This window comes from Lithobates pipiens, unplaced genomic scaffold (genome assembly GCF_037356315.1).
Source record: "Lithobates pipiens isolate NorthernLeopardFrog02 unplaced genomic scaffold, aLitPip1_a1.2 Scaffold_96, whole genome shotgun sequence".
Classification (NCBI taxonomy): Eukaryota; Metazoa; Chordata; class Amphibia; order Anura; family Ranidae; genus Lithobates; species Lithobates pipiens.
The window spans coordinates 829565-847484 of NW_027507919.1; the positions used below are offsets into that span (position 1 = coordinate 829565).

The window sequence follows — 17920 nt, forward strand, 5'->3', positions numbered from 1 at the left end:
GGAGTGGCTGCTACCAGCCCAGCAGCCAGGTAGAATGGAGGAGGGGGCGGAGGATAACTGAAAGTGGGCGGGACACCGAGCGGAGTGGGAACGGCTAAAGACTGCGGGGAGGGGACAGAAGAGCGTAAGACTCGTATAGAGGTGGGCGGAGATGAACAGGTGGTGGGCGGAGATGGGCAGGTAGTGGGCGGAGATGGAGAGATGGTGGTCGGAGATGGACAGGTGATGGGCGGAGATGGAGAGGTGATGGGCGGAGGTGGACAGGTGATGGGCGTGTCTCGGGTGTGTCTGGTAACAGGTGATGGGCGGAGATGGACGGGTGGTGGGCGGAGATAGAGAGGTGATGGGCGTGTCTCGGGTGTGTCTGGTAACAGGTGAGTCAGGAAGAGGTGAGGACAGGGACTGATGGCTCCACCGAGACCCGAAATCCGATACCAGAAAGTGCAGAACTCCCCGGGGGAGGAGGGGGAGGAGGTCTCCATCCACCTGTACAGGTAATATCTCTATATAGGGGGTCACCATCTATACATATACTATATATATCCCGGGGGGAGGGGTCTCCATCCACCTGTACAGGTATGACTATCTCTATATACTGATTAGCGTATATACAGTGATGTACTCTGTGCTGTGCGGAGGTCGGGTTTGCTCTGTACTCGGTATCTGTATACCGGTCACAAATATATACAGTGTCTTAAAGTATTCACACCCCTGACATTCCCCACATCTTCTCATGTTACACCCAAAACCATAAATGTATTTTATTGGCATTTTATGTGATGAACCAACACAAAGTGTCACATAATTGTGAAGTGGAAGGAAAATGATACAAATAAATATGTGAAAAGTGTGTGTGTGTGTGTGTGTGTGTGGGGAGGGGAATTTTGTATCCAGCCTGCACAGAGTCCTGACCTCAACCCGATAGAACACCTTTGGGATGAATTAGAGCGGAGACTGCGAGCCAGGCCTTCTCATCCAACATCAGTGCCTGACCTCACAAATGCACTTCTGGAAGAATGGTCAGACATTTCCATAGACACATCTCCTAAACCTTCCCAGAAGAGGTGAAGCTGTTATAGCTGCAAAGGGCCAACTCAATATTGAACCCTCCGGACCAATATATAATGTCCACAAAGATGTATATATTGGCCAGGAACAGCTGTATACATATTGTTTAGCAGTGATGTATACTGTAGTGTGGGGGATGGAGTTGTGTGCTGTCACCAGCACAACCGGTGTATCGGGTTCTGCCGGTGCAGTGTGTCAGACCTGTACGGCTGGATGTTGCTGGGTGTCAATGAGGAGGGCAGTGCTGGGTGTCAATGAGGAGGGCGGTGCTGGGTGTCAATGAGGGGGCGGTGCTGGGTGTCAATGAGGAGGGCGGTGCTGGGTGTCAATGAGGGGGGTGGTGATGGGTGTCAATGAGGGGGCGGTGCTGGGTGTCAATGAGGGGGGTGGTGATGGGTGTCAATGAGGAGGGCGGTGCTGGGTGTCAATGAGGGGGCGGTGCTGGGTGTCAATGGAGGAGGGCGGTGCTTGGTGTCAATGAGGAGGGCGGTGATGGGTGTCAATGAGGAGGGCGGTGATGGGTGTCAATGAGGAGGGCGGTGCTGGGTGTCAATGAGGAGGGCGGTGCTGGGTGTCAATGAGGAGGGCGGTGCTGGGTGTCAATGAGGGGGGCGGTGATGGGTGTCAATGAGGAGGGCGGTGCTGGGTGTCAATGAGGGGGGTGGTGATGGGTGTCAATGAGGGGGCGGTGCTGGGTGTCAATGAGGGGGCGGTGCTGGGTGTCAATGAGGGGGCGGTGCTGGGTGTCAATGAGGAGGGCGGTGCTGGGTGTCAATGAGGAGGGCGGTGCTGGGTGTCAATGAGGGGCGGTGCTGGGTGTCAATGAGGGGGCGGTGCTGGGTGTCGGTGAGGAGGGCGGTGCTGGGTGTCGGTGAGGGCGGTGCTGGGTGTCGGTGAGGGGGCGGTGCTGGGTGTCGGTGAGGGGGCGGTGCTGGGTGTCGGTGAGGGCGGTGCTGGGTGTCAATGAGGGGCGGTGCTGGGTGTTGGTGAGGAGGGCGGTGCAGGGTGTCGGTGAGGAGGGCGGTGCAGGGTGTCGGTGAGGAGGGCGGTGCAGGGTGTCGGTGAGGAGGGCGGTGCAGGGTGTCGGTGAGGAGGGCGGTGCTGGGTGTCGGTGAGGAGGGCGGTGCTGGGTGTCGGTGAGGAGGGCGGTGCTGGGTGTCGGTGAGGAGGGCGGTGCTGGGTGTCGTGAGGAGGGCGGTGCTGGGTGTCGGTGAGGGGGCGGTGTTGGGTGTCAATGAGGGGGCGGTGCTGGGTGTCAATGAGGGGGGCGGTGATGGGTGTCAATGAGGAGGGCGGTGCTGGGTGTCAATGAGGGGGGTGGTGATGGGTGTCAATGAGGGGGCGGTGCTGGGTGTCAATGAGGGGGCGGTGCTGGGTGTCAATGAGGAGGGCGGTGCTGGGTGTCAATGAGGAGGGCGGTGCTGGGTGTCAATGAGGAGGGCGGTGCTGGGTGTCAATGAGGAGGGCGGTGCTGGGTGTCAATGAGGAGGGCGGTGCTGGGTGTCAATGAGGAGGGCGGTGCTGGGTGTCAATGAGGGGCGGTGCTGGGTGTTGGTGAGGAGGGCGGTGCAGGGTGTCGGTGAGGAGGGCGGTGCTGGGTGTCGGTGAGGAGGGCGGTGCTGGGTGTCGGTGAGGGGGCGGTGTTGGGTGTCAATGAGGGGGCGGTGCTGGGTGTCAATGAGGGGGCGGTGCTATGTGTGTTCTTCTATACAAAACTCATATCCCTCAATGACAACTCTCAGGCTCTGATCACATTGTGTGTGAATTTGCATATCTTCCCACACAACACGAAATGAAAAGTGCACGTCGGGACCTCCATGGTGTGAAGGAGTTGATGTTGGCATTTAATCGATTTTATATTTGTTTGGGAGCCATGTCGCACGACCGCGCAATTGTCAGTTAAATCGGCGCAGTGCCGAATCGCAGAAAGCGCTCTGGTCTTTGGCCAGCAAAATGGTCCGGGGCTTAAACCCTAATCTGCTTTCCATTTGCTTCTATAGCACTCTATAGTACCAACACTACTTCATTTGCCAAACCCATACCAGAAGGATACCAGAACTTCTTTTTGTTGCTAGATATGGTAGCCATGGTCAGAGATTGGGGAGGTGGTGATATGGAAAGATATGAAGAGGAGATGAGATACCAAACATGATGATATATAGAATATAATAATAAATACATACAAAATTTATAAAAAAATATTTCTTTAATACAGATTAAAACCTATTTAAAGTCCGACCCCCCCGTGTCCGTGTATTCAGTATGGCTTCGGGGACGAGATACCGGAACCCATAACTTGGTTTGGTGAGAACAATACGAGTTTACTATAATGATATAATAGAATAAATCATTTTCATTGTTCTTGCAGCCGACCGCCATCGCCCATCATCCGGAAGCGCTATCGAGAATCCTGTTTTCGAATCTTCTCCTCCTTACTCCTACTGGTGGTGGCCGTCGGCTTTGTCTTGTACGATGTCGAGTTCAGAAATCCAGAAACGCCAGCTACCCAACCGAAATTTGGTGTCCACCTCGACGAGTCCTCAGATAGTAATGTTTCTGGAGGTCCCCCATCAATGGCCAACCATGAAGAGCTAGGAGAAGGTCACCACCACCACCATGATTCCCAAACGTCGGACCAAGAAGAGGCTGAGGGAGATGAAGACGGGAACTCTTCTTCTGGCCATCGCCATTTTGGAGGCACCTTCCACCAAGCAGCAGCCGTTACCGACTCTGGTGAGGAATATAATCTGTTGATTTATAGAACCCTACGACCTCTTAGGGGTATTTTAACCACTTCCCGACCAGCGCAAAATGACGATGTACGTCGACAGAATGGCACAGGCAGGCAAATGGGCGTACATGTACGTCCCTTTTTAAATTTGCCGCCCTGCCATCGGGAGCGCGCCGCCAGCGGCGCGCTACCGCACTGGTCGGGACCCCCGTGAGTCCGGTCGCGGGACCCGCAGACTCGATCGCCACGATCGTCTCACGGAGCTGCCGAATGGAGGAAGTGCCATTGTAAACAACATTTCTCCATTCTGCCTAGCAACTAGTGACGCTGATCTCTGCTCCATGTGATTGGAGCGAGAGATCAGTGTTCACTAAATGAAAGCCCAACCCCCCCCCCCCCCCCACAGTTAGTAACACGCCCCTAGGAACACTTAACCCCCTACACTGCCACCCACTGGTTAACCCCCTTCACTGCCAGTGTCATTTACACAGGAATCACTGCATTTTATATAGCACTGATTGCTGTATAAATGACAATGGTCCCAAAAATGTGTCAAAAATGTCCGATGTGTCCCCCACAATGTCGCAGTCACAATAAAAATCGCTGATCGCCGCCATTACTAGTAAAAAAAAAAAAAAATAATAAAAAATTATTAATAAAAATGCTATAAAACTATCCCTATTTTGTAAACGCTATAACTTTTGCGCAAACCAATCAATAATCGCTTATTGCGATATTTTTTTTTTTTTTTTTACCAAAAATATGTAGAAGAATACGTATCGGACTAAACTGAGGGGAAAAAATGTTTTTTTTTTTGTATATTTTTGGGGGATACTTATTATAACAAAAAGTTAAAAATAATGTGTTTTTTTTTTCAAAATTGTCGCTCTATTTTTGTTTATAGCGCAAAAAATAAAAACCGCAGGGGTGTTTAAATACCACCAAAAGAAAGCTCTATTTGTGGGAAAAAAAGGACGTAAATCTTTGTTTGGGAGCCACGGCGCACGACCGCGCAATTGTCAGTTAAAGCGACGCAGTGCCGCAAAATCGCAAAAAGTGGTCTGGTCTTTGACCAGCAAAATGGTCCGGGGCTGAAAGTGGTTAAGAAAGTTGTGGATAGTTTTTTGGTTTATAATTTTCCTTTGTATTTTATTACACAAAGACCCTTACTACTAAACTAGAAGGACTATAACGCTACTAATAGGTAAACAAGTATCAAAAATATTTATTGCACAGCATAAAAACATTGGAAAAACATGAAATTGTACATATGTATCAAAAAATGAACATAAAAATTTTCTTCTCGGATTATCACCATCCATGGGGGGGATGTAAGACTTGCTGTTGCTCCGACGCAGGTTGCGTTTCGCAGGGCACAGCTCGCTTCTTCAGTCATACACTAGAATAAACAATAAGGGTGTAGTTTTGTAATTTTGGGAACCCCACATTCATATGGGGCCACACAGTATATACACATGCGCACACACAGTATACAATCACACCGTATACAATCACACCGTATACACAGACAGATGTTAAACTTCCTCCCATTGGTCTTTCCCCGCTCCACCCTATAAGACCAGAACATGCTCCCGTTCCAACCTTCGAAGGCCTAACGTATTAATACTGTCCCTCCAGGGGCGGACTGACAACTCATGGGGCCCCCGGGCAATAGGAGATTATGGGGCCACACAGTATACACAAACACACACACAGTATACACAAAAACACACACACAGTATACAATCACACAGTATACACATACATGTGCACACAGTATACACAGACATGTTTCTATTGGCTGAGAAGGTACTGGAGAGGCGGGGCAGCTATAATCTCGGGATTTTTAGACCAAAAGGATGTCGGTAAGGGACATTTCAGAGACAGATGTAAAAAAAAAAAAGATTTTTACATACTTTCCCTGGTTTTACTGAGGCTGGCAACCCTGATGGGGCACCCTAGTGGAACGGGGCCCTCGGGCAGTGCCCGAGTGGCCCAATGGTCAGTCCGCCCCCTGCCCACATTATGATATCCTTGGTCTAATCATATAGTGTACTTGGCAATATGATGATATACTGTATGGATGACTCTACTACCTGTATGATGTATCATTCCATCTGGAATGTTCATATAGGAGCCTGACCCCCTTACAAACTGTGTGTGGACTGTGCCATCTGATCAGGAGGGAGCGGCCGCTGATTGTGTGAAGAATACATATGATATACTCTTCTACTCCATTTATATATCTCCTTTTTTTGTACAAAATTTCAAAATATGTGGCAATAGATCACTAGACCACTACACCGAGTGATGAGATGTGATCTTGACTGACATTTGCATTGTTTATTCTAGTGTATTGTCTGTGTTTTTACATTTCCTGAAGAAGTGAGCTGTGCCCCACGAAACGCAACCTACATCGGAGCAACAGCAAGTCTGACATCCCCCCCATGGATGTGGGGTTGGTGATAATCAACACTAAGAAGAACATTTTTATGTTCCTATTTTTTGTATGTTTTGTTTGTGGTACATATGTACAATTTCATGTTTTTCCAATGTTTTTACTCCATACGATGAATATTTTTGATACATTTTTACCTATTGATATTGTTATAGTCCTTCTAGTTTAGTAGTTAGGTTAGTTTGTGTAATGAATCTTTTAGGATGAGGTACCGGACTAATTTTGTCCAACTTTGAGGGCTCTCCTTGTGAGAACCCCCGCCCCCCCCCCCCCCACTCCCATTTTTCTTATCCTTTTTGTATTTAACTTTTTAGTGATAATATCAATTTAGGGATATAATTTTCAACACTAGTTTCTACTAGCTTTTGTTTATGCACCAAAGGTAAAAACTGTTTCCTCCTCTCTGAGTCTTCCCCCCTGCTCCTTTCTTCTCTCTGACTTTCCCCCTGCCTCTTTCTCCTCTCCGAGTCTTCCCCCCCCCCTGCCTCTTCCTCCTCTCCGAGTCTTCCCCCCCCCCTGCCTCTTCTTCCTCCTCTCCGAGTCTTCCCCCCCCCTGCCTCTTCTTCCTCCTCTCCGAGTCTTCCCCCCCTGCTTCTTCCTCCTCTCCGAGTCTTCCCCCCCTGCCTCTTCCTCCTCTCCGAGTCTTCCCCCCCCTGCCTCTTCCTCCTCTCCGAGTCTTCCCCCCCTGCCTCTTCCTCCTCTCCGAGTCTTCCCCCCCCTGCCTCTTCCTCCTCTCCGAGTCTTCCCCCCCTGCCTCTTCCTCCTCTCCGAGTCTTTCCCCCCCCCCTGCTTCTTCCTCCTCTCCGAGTCTTCCCCCCTGCCTCTTCCTCCTCTCCGAGTCTTCCCCCCCTGCCTCTTCCTCCTCTCCGAGTCTTCCCCCCCTGCCTCTTCCTCCTCTCCGAGTCTTCCCTCCCCTGCCTCTTCCTCCTCTCCGAGTCTTCCCCCCCCTGCCTCTTCCTCCTCTCCGAGTCTTCCCCCCCTGCCTCTTCCTCCTCTCTGAGTCTTCCCCCCCCTGCCTCTTCCTCCTCTCCGAGTCTTCCCCCCCCCCCTGCTTCTTCCTCCTCTCCGAGTCTTCCCCCCTGCCTCTTCCTCCTCTCCGAGTCTTCCCCCCCGCCTCTTCCTCCTCTCCGAGTCTTCCCCCCCTGCCTCTTCCTCCTCTCCGAGTCTTCCCCCCCTGCCTCTTCCTCCTCTCCGAGTCTTCCCCCCCTGCCTCTTCCTCCTCTCCGAGTCTTCCCCCCCCCTGCCTCTTCCTCCTCTCCGAGTCTTCCCCCCCGCCTCTTCCTCCTCTCCGAGTCTTCCCCCCCCGCCTCTTCCTCCTCTCCGAGTCTTCCCCCCCCGCCTCTTCCTCCTCTCCGAGTCTTCCCCCCCCGCCTCTTCCTCCTCTCCGAGTCTTCCCCCCCCTGCCTCTTCCTCCTCTCCGAGTCTTCCCCCCCCCTGCCTCTTCCTCCTCTCCGAGTCTTCCCCCCCCCTGCCTCTTCCTCCTCTCCGAGTCTTCCCCCCCCCTGCCTCTTCCTCCTCTCCGAGTCTTCCCCCCCCTGCCTCTTCCTCCTCTCCGAGTCTTCCCCCCCCCTGCCTCTTCCTCCTCTCCGAGTCTTCCCCCCCGCCTCTTCCTCCTCTCCGAGTCTTCCCCCCCGCCTCTTCCTCCTCTCCGAGTCTTCCCCCCCTGCCTCTTCCTCCTCTCCGAGTCTTCCCCCCCCTGCCTCTTCCTCCTCTCCGAGTCTTCCCCCCCGCCTCTTCCTCCTCTCCGAGTCTTCCCCCCCCGCCTCTTCCTCCTCTCCGAGTCTTCCCCCCCCCCCCCCCCCTGCCTCTTCCTCCTCTCCGAGTCTTCCCCCCCCCTGCCTCTTCCTCCTCTCCGAGTCTTCCCCCCCCTGCCTCTTCCTCCTCTCCGAGTCTTCCCCCCCTGCCTCTTCCTCCTCTCCGAGTCTTCCCCCCCTGCCTCTTCCTCCTCTCCGAGTCTTCCCCCCCCCCCCCCCCCCTGCTTCTTCCTCCTCTCCGAGTCTTCCCCCCCCCCTGCTTCTTCCTCCTCTCCGAGTCTTCCCCCCTGCCTCTTCCTCCTCTCCGAGTCTTCCCCCCCCGCCTCTTCCTCCTCTCCGAGTCTTCCCCCCCCGCCTCTTCCTCCTCTCCGAGTCTTCCCCCCCCGCCTCTTCCTCCTCTCCGAGTCTTCCCCCCCTGCCTCTTCCTCCTCTCCGAGTCTTCCCCCCCTGCCTCTTCCTCCTCTCCGAGTCTTCCACCCCTGCCTCTTCCTCCTCTCCGAGTCTTCCCCCCCTGCCTCTTCCTCCTCTCCGAGTCTTCCCCCCTGCCTCTTCCTCCTCTCCGAGTCTCCCCCCCTGCCTCTTCCTCCTCTCCGAGTCTTCCCCCCCTGCCTCTACCTCCTCTCCGAGTCTTCCCCCCCTGCCTCTTCCTCCTCTCCGAGTCTTCCCCCCCCTGCCTCTTCCTCCTCTCCGAGTCTTCCCCCCCCTGCCTCTTCCTCCTCTCCGAGTCTTCCCCCCCCCTGCCTCTTCCTCCTCTCCGAGTCTTCCCCCCCCCCTGCCTCTTCCTCCTCTCCGAGTCTTCCCCCCCCTGCCTCTTCCTCCTCTCCGAGTCTTCCCCCCCCCTGCCTCTTCCTCCTCTCCGAGTCTTCCCCCCCCCTGCCTCTTCCTCCTCTCCGAGTCTTCCCCCCCCCTGCCTCTTCCTCCTCTCCGAGTCTTCCCCCCCCTGCCTCTTCCTCCTCTCCGAGTCTTCCCCCCCCTGCCTCTTCCTCCTCTCCGAGTCTTCCCCCCCCCCCTGCCTCTTCCTCCTCTCCGAGTCTTCCCCCCCCCCTGCCTCTTCCTCCTCTCCGAGTCTTCCCCCCCCTGCCTCTTCCTCCTCTCCGAGTCTTCCCCCCCCCTGCCTCTTCCTCCTCTCCGAGTCTTCCCCCCCCTGCCTCTTCCTCCTCTCCGAGTCTTCCCCCCCCCTGCCTCTTCCTCCTCTCCGAGTCTTCCCCCCCGCTTCTTCCTCCTCTCCGAGTCTTCCCCCCCCTGCCTCTTCCTCCTCTCCGAGTCTTCCCCCCCCCTGCCTCTTCCTCCTCTCCGAGTCTTCCCCCCCCCGCTTCTTCCTCCTATCTGAGTCTCCCCCCCCCCCCCCCCTGCTTCTTCCTCCTCACGGGTGCACTAAGAGGATTCAATTGCTGTGAACTCTTTACAATACTTAAATCGCTCTGAAAGCTATACCAATCTACCAGAGACCTGTCTGAGTTCATCAGGGGTGCCATCAAATGATGGCACCCCTGATGATAGTGTAACACATACCCAAGAACAGGATGAGAGGTTTAAATTTGAGACCCGTCCCATTCAGACTTGGAACAGAACAGGGTGCGCTGCAATGCTCACACCTCCCACCAGGTTCTTGAACAATCAACATCTTTTTTTTTTTTTCTGTTTTTACACACGCCATGGTGATTGGATGAAGTTGCTAAAATTACTGGGAGAAGTTCCTGGCATATTGGGGTATAAATAATTGGGAATGTTCCTGACACTCATTAGAAATAAGGATGATACAATAAATAATCTAATTTAAAAAAAAAAAAATGAGGAGGAAACATCTTCATAGTTGGTAAGGTTGAATAAAGACACCAGTCCATCCAGTTCAACCTGAGTGAGTGTCTACAATTGTCCCTATCCCTGTACATTACACACTCACATCAGTCCCTAACCTCAAGGAGCCCACAATCCAAGGTCCCCATTCATATACTAGGGCCAATTTTGGACAAAGGGCAATTAACCTATCAGCATGTCTTTGGAGTGTGGGAGGAAACCGGAGTACCCGGAGGAAACCCACGCAAGCACAGGGAGAACATGCAAACTCCAGGCAGGTAGTGTCATGGTTGGGATTTGAACCAGCAAACCTTTTCACTGCTAGGCAAGAGTGCTAACCACTACACCACTGTGCTGCTCATTCATCATGACAGAACAAGTCCAGTTGAATGTGACCCATCACTGTTCATGATTACTCCCTCACATTCATCACATGTTACTCTTTTCTTTCCTTGGTGACAGAGACATGCTCCATGTTGGCTCGGGACATCCTCCAGTTGGGGGGTTCGGTGGTTGATGCAGGAATCTTTGCTGTGTTCTGTTTGGTGGTTGTACACCCACACACTTCCAGCTTGGGTAAGTGATTGTCTACCTTCACCTGTAGGATTGGTGCTACAGACTATACATAAATGTGATTGGGATGACCTATACATACACATCAGAGGGGGGGAAGATGATTGGAAAGACTTACACATCAAAGGTAGAAGATGTTTTGCGTGGACCTTCATATGGGAAGGTGGTGGGGCAGTAAAAGGTGATGGGAGGAACTATACATTGAGACTAGAAGGTGACTGGAGGACCTTCATATCAGGTGGTAAAAGATGATTGGGAGGATCTACACATCAGGGGTCAGAAGATGATTGAGAAGACCTATACATCAGGGGTAGGAGATGTTTGGGTGGATCTACATGTAGAGGTGTAGAAGGTGATTAGGAAAACCAGCATAGCAAGGTGTAGAAGTTGATTGAGACAATGTCAGGAACCGTGAAACAGACAGAGACAGAAGTACAATCAAATCACACTTGTTTATTAATAAAAAATAAAAAGGTAAACAGGAAAAAACGTAGTCAAGCATACCCAGAGTCCAGTAGCCAGATCGGGTAGTCAGCCAGTCCAAAGTTCATTAACCAGATCGGGTAATCAGCCAGGCCTGAAGTCAGGGATCCAAGGAGAGCAACCGCAAGCATGTTGAGAAGGCAGGAGGGATGTCAGCAAGCCAGTCTTGAAACAAACATCAGGAGATGGTTCCTAGTGATGTGACCAACGCGAAGGCAAATGAAAAAGTGAGCAGGAAGGCTTTAAATAGGCAGGTCAGATGAGCATCATCGGGAACAGCTGGTAACTGTGGAAAGAGAAGAGAGCTGCCAATTAGCCGACAGCTGAGCGGCCAGCCCAGAGGAGGAAGGGCTAAGCCAGCCCTGACAATCTATACATAATGGGGTAGAAGATAATTAGGAAGACACATACCTACACATCATGAGGTAGGATATAATTGGGAAGACCTACTGTATGCCCCAGAGGTAGAAGATGTTTGGGAAAACCTACACATGGGTAGTAGAAGGTGATTGGGAGGACTTACACACTGGGAGGAGGGAGTAGAAAATGATTGGAAGGACACATTAGGTAGGAAAAGGTGATTGGGAGCTCATCAAGGGGTAGAAGGTAATTGGGAGGATCTACACATCAAGGGGTAGAAGGTGATTGGGAGGACCTACACATCAAGGGGTAGAAGGTAATTGGGAGGACCTACACATCAAGGGGTAGAAGGTGATTGGGAGGACCTACACATCAAGGGGTAGGCAGTGATTGGGAGGACCTACACATCAAGGGGTAGGCGGTGATTGGGAGGACCTACACATCAAGGGGTAGGCGGTGATTGGGAGGACCTACACATCAAGGGGTAGGCGGTGATTGGGAGGACCTACACATCAAGGGGTAGGCGGTGATTGGGAGGACCTACACATCAAGGGGTAGGCGGTGATTGGGAGGACCTACACATCAAGGGGTAGAAGGTGATTGGGAGGACCTACACATCAAGGGGTAGGCGGTGATTGGGAGGACCTACACATCAAGGGGTAGAAGGTGATTGGGAGGACCTACACATCAAGGGGTAGAAGGTGATTGGGAGGACCTACACATCAAGGGGTAGAAGGTGATTGGGAGGACCTACACATCAAGGGGTAGAAGGTGATTGGGAGGACCTACACATCAAGGGGTAGAAGGTGATTGGGAGGACCTACACATCAAGGGGTAGAAGGTGATTTGTAGGGTTTACACATCAGATGGATAACAGTTGATTGGGGGGACCTACACTGAGGTGTAAAAAGTGTTTTGGAGGACCTGCACATTGGGAGGTAGAGTATGATTAGGAGGACCTACATATCAGAGGGTAGAAGGTGAATAGGAATACCCACTTATTCAAGTTGCCCCACCTCCACTAAAGGCTTGCCAACCTCCCGCAGCATTTTTTTACTGGCAAAACATGGAAAATCTACTGAGAGAGCACATTTTTTTTTATTTTTTTCTGACAACCTGAAAAATGACTGGGGAAAAAAAACTAAGACAATCAATATTTAAACAGTATAAACATGATATGGAAACACTGACAATAAACATAACAAGTAAGAGTCAATACGGCAGGACAAATTATCAGCCTCTAATATTTACAGACAGTTGTAAAAAAACACACACTGTCAGTAAATTTACTGACGGTTGGAAATGATGATCCCCTCCATAAAATATACCCGTGGGGGAAATATACTTAGATAATATACTTACCCTTCCCTGATCTCCATAGTGCAGGTGGCAGCATCATCCTCACTCTTTCCGGCCAGGTTTCTTGATGTATTTTGGCATGCTCCGGTTCATCTACGTAAACAACTTTTTTTTGTGGATATTAATGCCCAACTCACCTCCTTCCTTTGGGGCCCCTCGACCCCCTATGGTTTGCCTAGAAACTTTACAACTGCATTCACAAGAATGTTGAGTAGCCCAGATCCCACAAGATGATCCGGCACTGCGCTGCAGGGTCTTCTTGTGAGATTTTGGCTACATGGCCTTCCCCCGAGGTTCTTCTTGGCAGGTGGACGACATAACGCCCTACACTGCAGAGGTTGAGGAAGTTAAGGAACTGAAGGTGGGACATCTGCTTTAGGTATCGGGTTATTGATGAAGTGTAGGCGATCACTGGAGAGGTAAGTAGAAGAAGGTGACTGGCGGAGTATAGTATGTAATTGGACACATAAGTAATAGATGATTGGTAGAGTATAAGGAGTAATTGGAAGTTGATTGGTATAGAAAAGAAGGTTGTTGATTTGTAGAATTAGGTTTTAGTTTTTTTTTTTTAAACTTGATTACTCCCTACACTCTACCAATCAAGATGATTGAGAAGACCTATACATCAGGGGTAGGAGATGTTTGGGTGGATCTACATGTAGAGGTGTAGAAGGTGATTAGGAAAACCAGCATAGCAAGGTGTAGAAGTTGATTGATACAATGTCAGAAACCATGAAACAGACTGAGACAGAAGTACAATCTAATCACACTTGTTTATTAATAAAAAATAAAAAGGTAAATAGAAAAAAGCGTAGTCAAGCATAGCCAGAGTCCAGTAGCCAGATCGGGTAGTCAGCCAGTCCAAAGTTCATTAACCAGATCGGGTAATCAGCCAGGCCTGAAGTCAGGGGTCCAAGGAGAGCAACCGCAAGCAGGATAAGAAGCCAGGTGGGATGTCAGCAAGCCAGTCTTGAAACAAAGATCAGGAGATGGTTCCTATTGATGTGACCAACGTGAAGGCAAATAAAAAAGTGAGCAGGAAGGCTTTAAATAGGCAGGTCAGACGAGCATCATCGGGAACAGCTGGTAACTGTAGAAAGAGAAGAGAGCTGGCAATTAGCCAACAGCTGAGCGGCCACCCCAGAGGAGGAAGGGCTAAGCCAGCCCTGACAGACAATCTATACATAATGGGGTAGAAGATAATTAGGAAGACACATACCTACACATCATGAGGTAGGATATAATTGGGAAGACCTACTGTATGCCCCAGAGGTAGAAGATGTTTGGGAAAACCTACACATGGGTAGTAGAAGGTGATTGGGAGGACTTACACACTGGGAGGAGGGAGTAGAAAATGATTGGAAGGACACATTTGGTGGGAAAAAGTGATTGGGAGCTCATCAAGGGGTAGAAGGTAATTGGGAGGACCTACACATCAAGGGGTAGAAGGTAATTGGGAGGACCTACAATTGGAAAGAGTGAGGATGATGCTGCCACATGCACTATGGAGACCAATCATCTCACTTATGTGTCCAATTACCCACTCTATTCCACCAGTCAACTTCTACTTACCTCTCCAGTGATCGCCTACACATCATCAATAACCTGGTACCTAAAGCAGATGTTCCACCTTCCGTTCCTTACCTTCCCCAACCTCTGCAGTGTAGGGAGTTACATCATCCACCTGATGGGAAGATCCCGGGGAATGCCATGTAGCCAAGTGCAGGATCATCTTGTGAGATCTGGGCTACTCAACATTAGTGATGGACGAACTTCCGACGGGACGTTTCGCGAACGCGAAATGCGAACGGACCCAAACGTTCGCGAAACCGAACGTTCGCCGCGGGCCCCATTGACTTCAATGGGAGGCGAACTTTGCAAACCTTCATGTCGAATTTGCGGCCACGTGGTAATTATTAGGGGGTAAAACGTAGTCCCACCATCTGGACAATGACATAATACATGTATGAGGTGAATTTGGGATCGATAACTACAAGCATTTTTATTTTATTTGGGAAATTGTTCTAACAATTCAGGACTATGGAGCTAATGAAGGCAATGGAGGAGAGGGAAGGTCAGGGACCAGGGTAGGCAAAGAAGAGGGTGCAGGAGATGATCACCAGCAGCGTGACATACCGGAATGACACATGCACCGTGATAGAGGCATCTGACAGCAGCACCGTAATACAGAGCACTGACAGCAGCACCGTGACATACAGCGCTGACAGCAGCACCGTGACATACAGCGCTGACAGCAGCACCGTGACATACAGCGCTGACAGCAGCACCGTGACATACAGCGCTGACAGCAGCACCGTGACATACAGCGCTGACAGCAGCACCGTGACATACAGCGCTGACAGCAGCACCGTGACATACAGCGCTGACAGCAGCACCGTGACATACAGCGCTGACAGCAGCACCGTGACATACAGCGCTGACAGCAGCACCGTGACATACAGCACTGACAGCAGCACCGTAAGCAGCCCCAGGAGGAAGTCAGCACAGCACAGGGATGGTGTGATCCCCTCATAATAAGAACCCCCAGGAGGAAGTCAGCACAGCACAGGGATAGTGTGATCCCTTCATAATAAGAACCCCCAGGAGGAAGTCAGCACAGCACAGGGATATCATAAGCAGCCCCAGTAGAAATATGACACCGCTCAACCTCTTCAAAGAGGAGGGTAGGGGCATATAGTACGGTGTGCTTTTTTGGGTCAAGGAAGTGAGCCAAATGAATTAAGAAGGTCTGTGTGCTTGATTAAAAAAATAGTTTATAGACATATACATGGTCTACTGGTCACATGTGTTGAATTCCTCCGAGATCCATGCCTCATTCATTTTTAGAAATGTGAGGTAGTTAACACTGTGGTGAGCTAGGCGAGTACGCTTATCGGTCACAATCCCCCCTGCTGCGCTGAACGTCCTTTCGGACAGGACACTGGATGAGGGGCAAGCCAACAGTTCGATTGCAAATTGGGCAAGCTCTGGCCAGAGGTCAAGCCTGCCCACCCAGTAGTCTAGGGGTTCATCACTCCTCAGAGCGTCCACATCGGCCGTTAACCCAATGTAGTCGGACACCTGACGGTCTAGGCGTTCCCTGATGCTGGATCCGGATGACACCTGTCGATGGGTCGGCTGAAAGAATGACCTCATATCCGAAGTCACCAACACATCTTCAAACCGGCCTCTTCTTGCAGGCGCTGTTGGATTGGTACCCGCAAATCCTTCTCTGGGAGTGGGAATTGCTCCTCTGCCAGCGCACGCAAAAGCAGAATGCAGCATTTCTCGAAGCAAGGCCTGGAAGTGCTGCATTCTGACAGCCCTCTGCGACGGCGGTAACATTTCCGCCATTTTGTGTTTGTACCGGGGGTCTAAGTACGTTGCCACCCAGTACTGGTCCTTGACCCTCATGCTTTTTATACGGGGGTCCCTATTAAAACACTGGAGCATGAAGGCCCCCATTTGCACTAAAGTGGAAGCGGTGTGGTGGCCTGGCTCCTGCTCATCATCCAGGATAATGTCGTCCTCTTCATTCTCCTCTCCCCATCCTCGCACAACAGGGATCCCAGAAAGGTTTAAAGCATGCTCTTCTTGCTCCTGCTCATCCGCCCCGGCACCATCCTCCTCTGACTCCTCATCAGACTCCTGTTGTTGACTTGTCTCAGATAGAGTAGCCCCCCCTGGGAATTCATCCAGCATTGCGACTTCCTCATCTTCCCGCTCCTGCTCCTCCACAGCCTGATCAATGACACGACGCAATGCACGCTCCAGAAAGAAGGCATAAGGTACCATGTCACTGATGGCGCCATGGCTGCGACTGACCAGTTTGGTGATCTCCTCAAATGGCCGCAGAAGTCTGCATGTGTCGCGCATGAGCAGCCACTGGCGCGGTGAAAAAAACCCCAGCTCCCCAGAACCTGTTCTGCCGCAGAGTTCATACAGGTAGACGTTAACTGCACGTTTCTGCTGGAGCAGCCTATCAAGCATATAGAAGGTTGAGTTCCATCGCGTCGGGTAATCGCAAATAAGACGTCTGACCGGCAGATGGTGTCGCCGCTGAATGTCAGCAAGGCGAGCCATGGCCGTGTAAGATCTTCTGAAATGGGCCGAGATTTTCCTTGCCTGCCGCAAGATGTCCTGGACCCCAGGGTATTTGACAAGGAATCGCTGCACGACCAAGTTTAAGACGTGTGCCATGCACGGCACGTGCGTGATTTTGCCCTGTTTCAATGCGCTAAGCAGATTGGCACCGTTGTCACACACCACTTTACCAACTGTCAAATTGAGCGGTGTTAGCCACTCATCTGCCTGTGAACGCAAAGCTGAAAGGAGTGCCGGGCCAGTGTGGCTCTTTGCTTCCAGGCACAACAGACGCAGCACGGCATGGCAACGTCTCACCTGGCATGTGGAATAGGTTCTGGGGAGCTTGGGCGGTGCAGTGGAAGAGACGCTAGCAGCGGAAAAGGAGGAGGCAGCTGAGGAGGAGAGGGAGGAGGATGGAGTAGGAGGAGGAGAAGAAGAGTCAGGCCTGCATGCAATCCGTGGCGGTAAAACCAAATCTACACGGGTGCCACGGGTTACATGCTTGACGGCCGTCAGAAGGTTCACCCAGTGGGCAGTAAAACTGATATACCTTCCCTGCCCGTGTTTGCTAGACCACGTGTCTGTGGTCAGATGTATCTTGGCACCGACACTGTGTGCCAGAGATACATTCACTTGCCGCTGAACATGGCCATATAGCTCTGGGATGCCCTTCTCTGAGAAATACTTCCTTCCTGGGACCTTCCATTGTGGTGTTCCAATGGCCACAAATTTGCGAAAGGCCTCCGAGTCCACCAGTTTATATGGCAGTAGTTGGCGGGCTATGAGTTCTGACAAGCCAGCCGCCAACCGTTGGGCAAGAGGGTTATCCGGCATCATCATTTTTTTACGCTCAAACATTAGGCCCACGGAAGCCTGCCTTTTTGCAGAAAAATGTGAGCTTGGCGTGATGGAAGGTGGAGTGGAGGACAATTGTGAGGAGAGAGGAGAAGGAGAAGTAGAAGACGAGGCTGGACGGTGAGAGCCTGCAGTGTGGCTTTGTGTGTTCCGTTGCTCCCACTGGGCTCGGTGATGGCTGCTCATGTGCCTTCTTAAGGCGGTCGTCCCTAGGTGAGTATTGGGCTTACCGCGACTAACGCGTTGACTGCAAAGATTGCAGATGGCAACGCTATTGTCAGCAGCGGACACGTTAAAAAAAGCCCACACTGCGGAGCCATGTGCCGGTGTCCTGGGAGCGCCAGATGTGACCGTACATGGTCGATGACTCGCTCCTGATACATTTGCAGTCTGCTT

General features: G+C 51.5%; 1 protein-coding gene across 1 annotated transcript in view; it reads left to right on the top strand.

Moving 5' to 3' along the window:
- Window positions 1-360: 360 nt before the first annotated feature.
- The window catches only part of LOC143973774 (glutathione hydrolase 6-like), a 28134-nt gene continuing 10574 nt past the window's right edge, over window positions 361-17920 (top strand). Inside the window, exons 1-3 of the mRNA XM_077474620.1 lie at window positions 361-494; window positions 3437-3801; window positions 10271-10384. Of these exons, the coding sequence (XP_077330746.1) occupies window positions 406-494; window positions 3437-3801; window positions 10271-10384 (568 nt within the window). The 5' untranslated portion in view covers window positions 361-405. The remainder of the gene's footprint in view (window positions 495-3436; window positions 3802-10270; window positions 10385-17920) is intronic.